This window comes from Crinia signifera, chromosome 6 (assembly GCF_055691185.1).
Source record: "Crinia signifera chromosome 6, ASM5569118v1, whole genome shotgun sequence".
Taxonomy (NCBI): domain Eukaryota; kingdom Metazoa; phylum Chordata; class Amphibia; order Anura; family Myobatrachidae; genus Crinia; species Crinia signifera.
The window spans coordinates 243165680-243176911 of NC_139222.1; the positions used below are offsets into that span (position 1 = coordinate 243165680).

General features: G+C 40.6%; 1 protein-coding gene across 1 annotated transcript; it reads right to left on the reverse strand.

Annotated features, from left to right (window-relative positions):
• Window positions 1–3259: 3259 nt before the first annotated feature.
• On the reverse strand, window positions 3260–4198 carry LOC146009742 (olfactory receptor 5V1-like). Its single transcript, XM_083150204.1, has one exon. It carries the CDS (start codon window positions 4196–4198, stop codon window positions 3260–3262), a length of 939 nt encoding a protein of 312 aa, XP_083006330.1.
• Between the last annotated feature and the right edge of the window lie 7034 nt (window positions 4199–11232).

The window sequence follows — 11232 nt, forward strand, 5'->3', positions numbered from 1 at the left end:
CCTATATGTCAACACGTTTTGTCTCTGCAAGTAATTTGAGTTGGACCGTCTATTAGACATTTATCAAATGTATTAACATTCTCTGGATATTGACCTATATCATTATTAAGATATGTCACAGATTTTAAGAGGAAATAGTGTATTAATTCACCTTATTATATATATCAAATTCAATATAGTTTATATAAAAGACTAAAATAATAATAATATTAAAAAAAAAAAAAAAAAAAAATAATGTGTCGACCCAGGGATTTGAACCTGTGAATGGTGCAGTTGGTGCTTTTGTTGCTAAGCCGGAGCACTGCTGATTGAGCCATTTGGCTCTATACAAAGAAACATGACACTCTACCTATTATAGTGTTAAATATCCACCCTGATTCCACAGAACCTTCCTCTTTCACTCCGTGATTTACTATGATGCCATTCCTCGTTATTTTCTGTTTCTTCTTTTTATTTTATTTTATTTTATTGTATTATATATTTTTTTTTTCCACATTAGTATCTATATGTTTAGTATTTGTTTTTTTTCTTTGTGTTCTTATATGCTTTTTTCTTAATGATCTAACATTGAATATCCCTTACACATTAGCCAATGTTTATTAGTTTATTTATTTATTGTATGTAATAACACTATGTTATACAGAGATAGGGAGTTCAATATGATGGTTTTCTTCTTTTAAAAAAACATCTGAAAATTGCACACATGTAAGTAATTGATGCTTCTGCCAAAGACTCTATCCTGTAAGGGTTAATGAACCACCTGAATACTGATACCTCATTGAAGCATCAATTAACACCAAAATACGATTGGATGTCAGCCCAATAAATACCCTGACTCACAATGTCAGTTTTATCTGCCTTCTGAAGAAACCGCTGCCCTGCTATAGCGGAGAAACGCGTAAAGGATTGCTATACACCTCCTACAGCTACTACTGAGTGATAGATACAACCACCTGCCTCCACAATCTTCAAGCCGCTTTTCCTTCTGCCTTCCTGCGGTGATCTCCCCAGTGTTTCCAGCATATACCAACAGCCGGCGGCCGACTGGTTATTCCACCAACCTGGGTGAGTCCCGCACCGTGTCACTAATTGTGATTCCCGGCATACAGCTAATCTGTACAGCTTGCTGGAGACGGACGGCTCGCCCCCTGTACAAACATCACATCAGCGGATCGTCAACAGGCGGCGACCGCTGACAGGGGAGCTTGAGCTGTCTGTTAATCACACAGAATAGAGATTGCCATCAATTCATTCCATCGGCTATAGAAAAAGAAATTGAGGTCTGTTCTATCACCCTTAATGAAACTATCATTGTCTAAAAAGCTCTAAGTCCCTATCAAGGGATAATTAAAGGACATACTACTGTTTAAACACAGTCCTTAAATTGACTTTATCAGGAGTGTATGCAAATCTATTGTTATTCCATTGTGTTTTTATATTTTTTTGTGAGTACTTATTAAATTGTACATTTTATTGAGAGATTTATAATAATTTTAAAAGTAATAAATCTATATTGATTACATCCATTGGTGTGGCGCTCTCTAGATATATGTGAGTGATCACATATATCTGATTCTATTATACTTGTCCCCCTACAAACCATCCAATTTGTAATTGGGAGCAGCCAACTACGCTTCTATATTCATTGATATTGGTATCAATACCATTTAAGAATCTAATAAGTTGTGTGCAATTCCCCTCTTTAAATACCATCCGTGTTTCTCCTCCCCTTTTTTCTATAAAAGGTGAGGTCACTCATTGCGCCCGATTGGTTTGGTTTTTCCAACCATAGTTGTTAGTTTTAAAACACTATTAAACCTGTTTACAATGACACTAGTCGACGTAACAGCTGTCGACCTTGTTAATTCCACTTTCCACGCCACCCCGAAGCGTGGCGAGCGCAGCGAGCCCCACGAGGGGCGGCGGTACGCGTCCTACGACCTTTTCATACCCCCACTATCCACGTCGGCGTGGAGTTGATTCTATATAGTGTGGCGAGCGCAGCGAGGCGAGCGGACGCGCATAACTTCACAGGTATACGCGCCCCCTCGCGGGGCATGCTACGCTCGCCACGCTTCGGGCTCGGTGGCTCGCTGCACTCGCCACACTTTATACAATCAACTCCACGCCAACGTGGATAGTGGGGGTATGAAAAGGTCGTAGGATGCGTACCGCCGCCGCTCGCCATGCTTCGGGGTGGCGTGGATAGTGGAATTAACAAGGTTGACAGCTGTAACATTGACTAGTGTCATTGTGAACAGGTTTAATAGTGTTTTGCACAGTGCACCCCTATGTACCCCTACACCCTACTAAATCTAGACGCTTTAGCGTCTAAATTCAGATGCCCCCTTCTTTGCGGTTTGCAGGGAGTCTAGATTCAGACGCTCTCGCGTCTAAATTTTAGCGTCTGCATTTGGGACATCCCCTTTGATAGCAGTGTGCCGGGGTGAAGCCCCGTTCATTAGCGGTGTGCCAGGGTGTCCACTGTGGAACTACAAGTACCACAATGACCTGTCAGCGCTGGGCAGCGCGCGCTGCTGCTGCCAGCGCTATGCTGATAACGTACATTACATCTAGAGCGGCACGCGCTCAGTAAACACAGAGTCTGGCAAGCTGCCAAGTTTCATGTGCGCGTGGTGGCGCCGTGAAACTACACAAGTACCGCTCTTCCTTTATTGTTAACAATATTAACATTGGTAAGAAAATGTATTTTAACTTTCTGGACGAAAAAAAGCTGCTCCAAGCATGTAAATTGTTAAACAAAAGCTTTTACAAATCTTATATTTCGAGAGAAAATATAATAGGCTAGATTTATATAAGGGAACGAAAAGCTTTTATTTGAAATGGTCATTATTTATAGACACCTTAGGTGATAACACTAAATCACATGTCATCTCTAATTTAGATATGTCTATTCGGTCTGTTCACAGCATATAATCTTACTAAACGTCTTCGTTACCCTCTACCCTTTTCCTTCCTCCCCTTAGTCTCCCACTCCTTCTGGTTATGTTCCAATGAATGCTCACAATAACATACAACTAAATACTTGTACATTATTTGTAAATTTACCTGATTATCTAATATGTTTAGAATAGTATTTGAATACCCAGAATTGACAAGGTGAATTGAACATTCATATACGTTGATATGCTGTATTGTTTGTCTATTATTTGTACGCATGAAAATATATCAATAAAAAAGAATTGAAAAAAAAAAACATATTCATGTACATATTAATGACAAGATACCTTCTGCAAGTTTACAAAGTTTTTATAAAGATCTTAGACTTCAGATTGATGAGTGACTTTTTGAAGTCTTTATTCTTCAGACAGTAAATAAAAGGATTAAGCATCGGCACCAACACAGCGTACAACAGAGCAATAATCTTGTCCAATTTTGGGAAATAACTTGATGTAGGCTTTATATGTAAACAGATTATCGTCCCATAATAAATGATCACACAGGTTAGATGGGAGGAGCAGGTGGAAAAAGCTTTACGTTTCCCTTCTGCAGATTTTATCTTCAGAATATTTGTGATAATAAATATGTATGAAATTAATATAAGCAGAAATGAAGAAAATGCCACCAGAACCCCTTCTATATAGTTTAACATTTCCACCTTGGATATATCACCACAGGAGATCATCAGCAATGGGGATACATCACAAAAGAAATGGTCAATAGGACGCCTTGATCTAAAGGACATATTAGATATAACAACAGCGTGTCCAATTGGAACCAAAAACCCCATAATCCAAGAAGCAGTTGAGAGACCGACACAGTTTGTAAAATTCATTACAACAACATAGTTAAGAGGGTGACAGATTGCCACATAGCGGTCATATGCCATGGCTGTGAGCAGGAGAAACTCTGTACCAACCAGGGACACAAAGATATACATCTGGGTTATACATCCTACAAATGAAATCATGTTGTGTTTTGTGAAGAGCATATGGAATAGCTTACGCAAAGTATTTGATGTAGAAGCGATGTCAATGATGGAAAGGTTGAATAAGAAGATGTACATGGGGGTGTGCAGATGGGAATCAGCAGAAAAAAGAGCAATGATGGTAAAATTTCCCCCAAAAATGATGACATAGGCAAATATAAGTAATATGCCAACTGGGATCTGTAACTCTGGATAATCAAACAGTGGAAGAAACATGAATGCTGTCACATTATAGCAATTCACTGTCATTTTTAGGCAGAAAAACCCTGTATAAATGAAAATGTTTGCCATATTTACACTAATGCGTGGTTACAATAACAATAGAAAAAGCAAATCTTAAAAACCTTAAAAAGATGAGATTGGATTGTCTTTACAAGTTTATTATATACAATACTCAAGTAAATACATTGCACTTAACATCTAAAACAAGAATAGTTGGTTGCACTGCAATGCGCTATACAACTAGAAGAGCCTGTATAGTCCGTTCCTATACACACCATGCTGTATAGTATATCTGAAAATATAGTTACCACCTGTAGATAATTATTGTTGGCGAGAGTCCCATTTTTATTCTTACATGGTCGGTATTTGTAGAAGCCAATACAACCAAGCATCCAATGGAGATTTTGCAGATACTGTAGGAACATCTCGGGATTGAGTTTGTCAATATAATGATGAACTTTAATTTCCTTCTCTCCCCCCAAACCAGCATCACTTACCTGTGCAGTAGTCAGGAGCCAGGCCGCGATGCGGGAGCCAATGGAGGTCCCGGGGGCTGATGGCAGTACTGGTGCCCATCGGAAGTGTGGGAGCCCAGCAGCGGTGGCAGTGTGGTAGTCAATGGAGGTGCCAGGAGCTGACAGCAGTACGGAGCCCAGTGGTGGTGGCAGTGCGGCAGTCAGGATCCCTGCGGTGGTGAGAGGGTCAGGTGCCAAGTGGTGATGCAGCAGTCGGAAGCCACGTTGTGGTGTGGCAGGTGGGCTTGAAGACTCCGGCAGGTTGTGCAGCATGACTTCTGCCATTGTGTCATGCCACAGAGCAGTGCGCTGGGGTCAGGAGAATCCAGGCATTGTCTGAGCTGGTCTCTCAGTGCTGCCCGGCATTAGATATGCACATGCGCAGGCCAATCCTGGAATTGAAGTCCCAGGGTTTTTAGGGCCAAATATCAGGATCCCGCCGATCCCGTGATTGGCCATCCTAGGAACATTGCCTGAGTCTTAGGTTGTGTAATTGATGATAAAAGTAACAGTATTGGGAAAAAATAGATGGTGCAGGCAAGTCTATTTAGATTATGTTGCCTGTAGAATGTGTTTGGCTTAGGGCCAAATAGCAAGATAGTCAGATGCTTAAAACCATTTTATACACATTTTGTATTTGAGAAAACAAGTCTGCAATAAATAATTCTACACATATAGAACTGCAACTGCTAAACAGAGGTTATGGTACAAAATATCGACAGTGTCTAGGTCAATTGTCAAGAGGTCGGCACTGAATGGCCAACATGCACAAGGTTGACACAGACAAGGACAGACACAAGCAAAAGTTTGACATGGAAATGGTCGTTGCTTGAAAAGGTCGACATGAGTTTTTTGTGATTATTGGTGTCAATTTGTAGATTTTATCATGAGGATTCTTCACTCGCCATGCTCCAGGCAAGGTGCCTTGTATCCCAGCACACTTTACAGTTCCCATTCGTCCATGTCGACGGTAAAGTATTAAAAAGTCCAACAAAATAAATAAAACACACCTCATATTGACCTTTTGTCTATGTTGACCTTGTGCATATCGACCTAATGTCTAGACACTGTTGACCAATTTACCAGATACTAGACACTGTTGAACAATCAACCAGATATTCTATACAGATGTTTAATTTTGCGGTTTATCATAATTATCATGTGCAGTGGAGAACCTGGGTGTGGTGAGGTTCCTTCATTCAGTATTTATACATGTAGCTGTAGAGTTACAATATATACAGGTTGAGTATCCCGTATCCAAAATGCTCGGGACCAGGAGAATTTTGGATAACGGATTATTCCGTATTTCGGAATATTTTAATATTTCAATTATGTATTTTGAAGTATCTTGCATTTATGCTGTATAAACACATAATATACACACAAATATATTTTATTACCACATAAAATACACACAAATATATTTTATTTGTTCAAAAAACAAGGTTTCAAAACGTGAAACAAAATTTTGTACTATCTCAGATATTGAATTTGAATGCTAAGCAATCATTTTCTTGCACATATATAGTGCCAATTACATATCATGTCACCAGTACTGCTGTTACAAATGTCCCCAGTGAGTTTTTAGCAAAAAAAATATTTTTTTCTCACTTTCTGGAATGTATGGTTTTCGGAATAATTCGGATAACGGATACTCGGATACGGGATACTCAACCTGTATATATATATATATATATATATATATATATATATATATATATATATATATATATATATATACACACAAACACACACACACACAATAGTGACAAAAGAAAACATGCCTCATAGTTCAATATGTACAAGTTCTCACAGTGAATAATTAATAAAATGAAATGCACATGTACCGTGTGTGTAGGCAAAAGGTTTTAATTTTTGCCCAGAACAGCTTTATCAATTTTCCACAATGATGTCTGAACCCTTAGATTTCCATTATGTCAACAGTTTTGTGTATTATGAGGAATTAAGCCATTTTAATGGACAAAGGGTGCAATTCTGGTTGACACGCCGCACTGTCTTTTAAATCCCGCCCGCCATCCGCAGAAATGTCCACCCTCACCTTGTATGCAGGTATCCCCGCATGGTTGCAAATGGATGTTTTGCATAAACATCCATTTGCAGCCTATGGGGCCAAACCCACATCATTTGATGGTCACCGACCATCGCATGATGTGGAAGGTACACGCAAAACTAAGACATGCTAAGGTGTCTTAGGTTTGTGTGTGTTCTTGAGGTTAACATGGTGGGTGGCTGACATCCGGTGATGTCAGCTGCCCGCCCCTGGCACCCGCTATCACTGGGTCATTACCATGGGAATGCCAAGTGTTTTAATGGAATCGCCCATGAAATACCGGGCGTTCCCATGGGCACTTCTCCTGGCCCGCCTCCCCATAACCCCCACCAGTGTTGTGTGTGTGCGCCCAGCGAACACTCTGTTCGTCGTGGCCGCTCCCACACAGTGCATGCACATGTGCAGAAATGTGCATGCTCTGTTGTAAAACATTGCGCACCCGTGTGAATTTGCATGGGTGCGCATGAACCAGAATAAGGTCCGAATTACATGGAGATATACTTCTGGTTGGATAGTTCAGGACCTGTTGCTGTTACACATCTACAATTCTACAACCAGATAAGCTTTTTATTCTAAGCTTACTTGTATTTCTTAATTTGCATTTAATAAATGAATATTTTTAAATTAGCACCTAATATATGTTGTGCTGTTGACAAAATGGAAATATGAAGCCATCATTGTGAAAAATTGTAAAAGCTGTCTTGGGTAAAAAATTTAATATTTTGCATACACACAGGGTACGTGTGCATTTCATTATTTTAATTATACAGTACACCATAAGAATTTGTACATATTGCACTAGAAGGCACCTTTTATTTTTTTACTATTGTCTTCAGATTTTACAACCAAAGTGAACTATTGGATTTGACTCTATATTTTTTTTAGAGCGCTATATGTGGTAGTAAAATGCAATAAATGAAAGAAGAAATAGTAAAACTGGGTTAAAATAAAGTAAAATACGATCAAATAAAATAAAATAAAATAATAATAAAATAAAGACACAAATGTTACAGCTCTTTCTCAGAATAAATAAAGAGTCCAAGTAATAATTATTCTGAAAAAGAGCTGTAACATTTGCAAACAATGGCCTTCTGTTGTTACTAAAAAAGACACCTTTATACAATTTGATCCAGCTCTTTAAATTTTTCTAACCGTTTGCAAAATACTTAAATTCAGAAATAACCTTATATTTATGCCCAGTAACCTATTGAAATAATTATATAATATATCTATAACTTTTATGAAGATAAAATTCACCAAAGTGTTTGCATTTGTTTCTTACAAATATTAGATATAGGATAGTTACATCAGTTCAAAAACTCATTGTAATATGTTCCCTTTGAATGACTGTATGTTAGACCACTACGATCTCATCTGCAAGGTATACATTTATGGGTCGTTGCCTAGGCGACAGATGATGTTACTATTAAATTATTGCAGGTGCAGTTACTATTAAAGTATTAACAATTACTAACAAACTAATATTTATATGGACAACATCATTATTATAACGCGTTTATTCCATCAAACAAATATAAAATAAATTATATCTGCAACAGGAAACTAAACTTAGTATAAATACACAAGTTTGATAATAATGGGGCAGATGTACTAACCAGCTGTAAGTGCATTTTTGCACTTAACGCTGGTTAACTGGGGGGGGGATTACATTTACCCCAATGTATTACTAGCGCACCTAACGTGCGCTAGTGACAGCCAGCCGAGTTAAGCTCGGCGGGGCTGTCCCCTGCAATCCCCTCCAGTGATTAGCTCAGGGCTAGCGTTGTCCTATCCCCCACTGTGGGGACAACGCTAGCCCTGCTTCTGGCTTGGGCTGCACTGGAGATCTTGCGGTTTTAGCGAGATCTCGCACATGCCCAGAAAGCCGGCTGGGGGGAAGCCACGCGTGCGCATGCATGGGGGAGCCGATAAGGAGAGCCGTTCACGCTGGGCATAACGGCTCTCCTTATCGGCTTGGGGGGTTAATACATCTGCCTATAACATTTGCCCGGTTCTCCACATTATGCTGGAGAAGTGGGACTCGTTATTTTAAAAAAGTTATAGGCAGATTGGTACATCTGCCCCATTTTTCCAATTAAACAAAAACAAAATTCCTTATATGATATTCATTTATTTTTGCTAAAAGTAAAACAATATAAAATATCATATACTCTTTTAAAAGTCATATACAGTAAAACATGCCAATATATGACATCACATTCTTGCTTTATGTCCATATACAGTAATTACCTACCGAAATAGCAAATTCTAATCCAACCTTATCTGATATGTCCAAATGCAGAGAGTTGTTGGCTTGGTCATAGTGTGCACACAGTTACTGAGTTCTTCACTTATATATCATGAGATGAGAGAGTTGTGTCCCTCAGGGACTCCACAAAGCTTAGAAAAGTTTCTACTGTATTGTAGCATTCTAGAAAGAACGTTTTCTCAGTGTAAGGAGCCACTTTATTAACATTATTTTGATTAAAATAATGTGAAAAGGGTGTTTTTCATTTTGGATAAATTTAGTACTGTATATATTGATTGTATTAAAGGTTTAACCTATAAACCTTTTAATTAGCATTTTCTTTCTTGTAATAAGATTGCATTTCTCATATATATAATGGGAAATGCAATCTAGCAAAATTACAAAACAAAAACTGAAAAAAAAAAAAACTTACTGCAAGTGACCCCTATGATAATTAGGGATGTGCACCGGCCACTTTCGCGTTTTGGGTTCTGATTACGTTCAGTTTTTGGGATCTAATGGGTTTTGCCAAAACACCCCCTCAAGGTTTTGGGTGGACAGTGGAGATCTGGGCAGTGGCGGCTGGCAGCTTGTATCGGTATTTGCTGGGCCCTGGCAAATACAGATACAAGTTCCCAGCCACATTGACGGGCAGTCCTGCAGCACAGCAGCGGCTTCAGTGACTTGTTCTCCAGGCACACACGACAGCTAATCACCACCTTATGGCTACCTGCATCGGCCAGGCTGCTGATCAGGAAGGGGGACAGCTCCAGAATGGCCAGGCTGAGAAGGAGCTCTCCTGTCCCCCACTGGGAGCTCTTGGAGCTGGCATCAGACAGCCTGCGATGCTCTGCCGGGTACAAGGGGGAAGCTCGCCCACCAGCTTGCTCTCTACGTAGTACATGGTGCACAGCACACTTCACCTCTTCTTGGGGTTGTACCCAAAACCAAGTACTTCAAGGGTCCTGTCTCCTCACTCTCTGTGGCCCTGTCTGTAGGGGGGGCCCTTGCAGAACCCTCTCCTTGGGACACTGCTCCAAACTGCCCACTGTCTGTGAGTCCACCACCCTGGTCATAGCGCGCAGGCACAGGGGCTTCAGCTGTAGTGCCTACCCATGCTTGCCCCTGCCACCATCCTCCTCCTCTACCCTGTCCTGCTCCTCCTCGCTGCACATTTTTCTGGTCCTCCATCCCTTGCACCCGCACACAGCAGCATTAATGGCAGCTACTGACTTGCTGTTGTGCTTCCAGGTCCGTGCAGTGGCCTTTGGCACCCCAGCTGTGGGTATTAGGGGGGGCAGGTGTTTTTTTTTGCCCAGGGGCCCAAGATTATGTTAAAATGGCCCTGAGCTGGATGACTATGATAAGTGACACAAGTGGGTAGCACAAACACTGGACTGATACGGCACACTTAGTAGCACCCCTGAACTGATACAGCACACTTAGCATCACCCCTGGATTGATACAGCAGACTTGGAGCACCCCATGAATTATACGGCAGACTTGGCTCACCCCTGGAATTATACAGCAAACATTTGGGTATCCCTGTACTGATACGAGACACATGGTGCACCCATGAAATTATACGGCACACATGACAGCACCTCTGGACTGATACAGCACACATGGAAATATATGGCACAGATGGCGGCACCCTTGGACTGATACATGGAGGCAGACATGGGCCCTTATTCTGATCGATGCGTACATTCCCGAATTCTTATGGAGCGGTCCGCACGCCACGCTGTGCGGACATCGTCCGTAGAAACGCCCACCGGTCCTCCGCATTCGGACGGACTCACTCTTTAAGAAGAGGGCGTGTTTACGGACGACATCCAAACCATGCGTGTGCGGTGGACACGCACATATTCTGCACGGTCTTACAGCGTATGCACGGTCTTACCGCGTATGCACAGTCTTACCGCGTCAGAACGGACGGGAACCTGGCCGTACGCACCGATGCGGTGTATTTACGCACAAATCACCACCACTCTTATCTGAATTCCCAAATCGATCACATGACACACTTAGGCAATTAGCCAACCTCATTGAAAAGGGATTGTTTATCCTGGTCATCTATTATTTATCTAATTGATCATTAAACACTTAAAACCACTTTACATTAACCTTAACATTCCCTTTCAATCACTGCTATGCAATAAAAACATCTATGTACTGTATATACCTTTTGCACCTTACATAACTAGACATCAATATTTTTAATTAT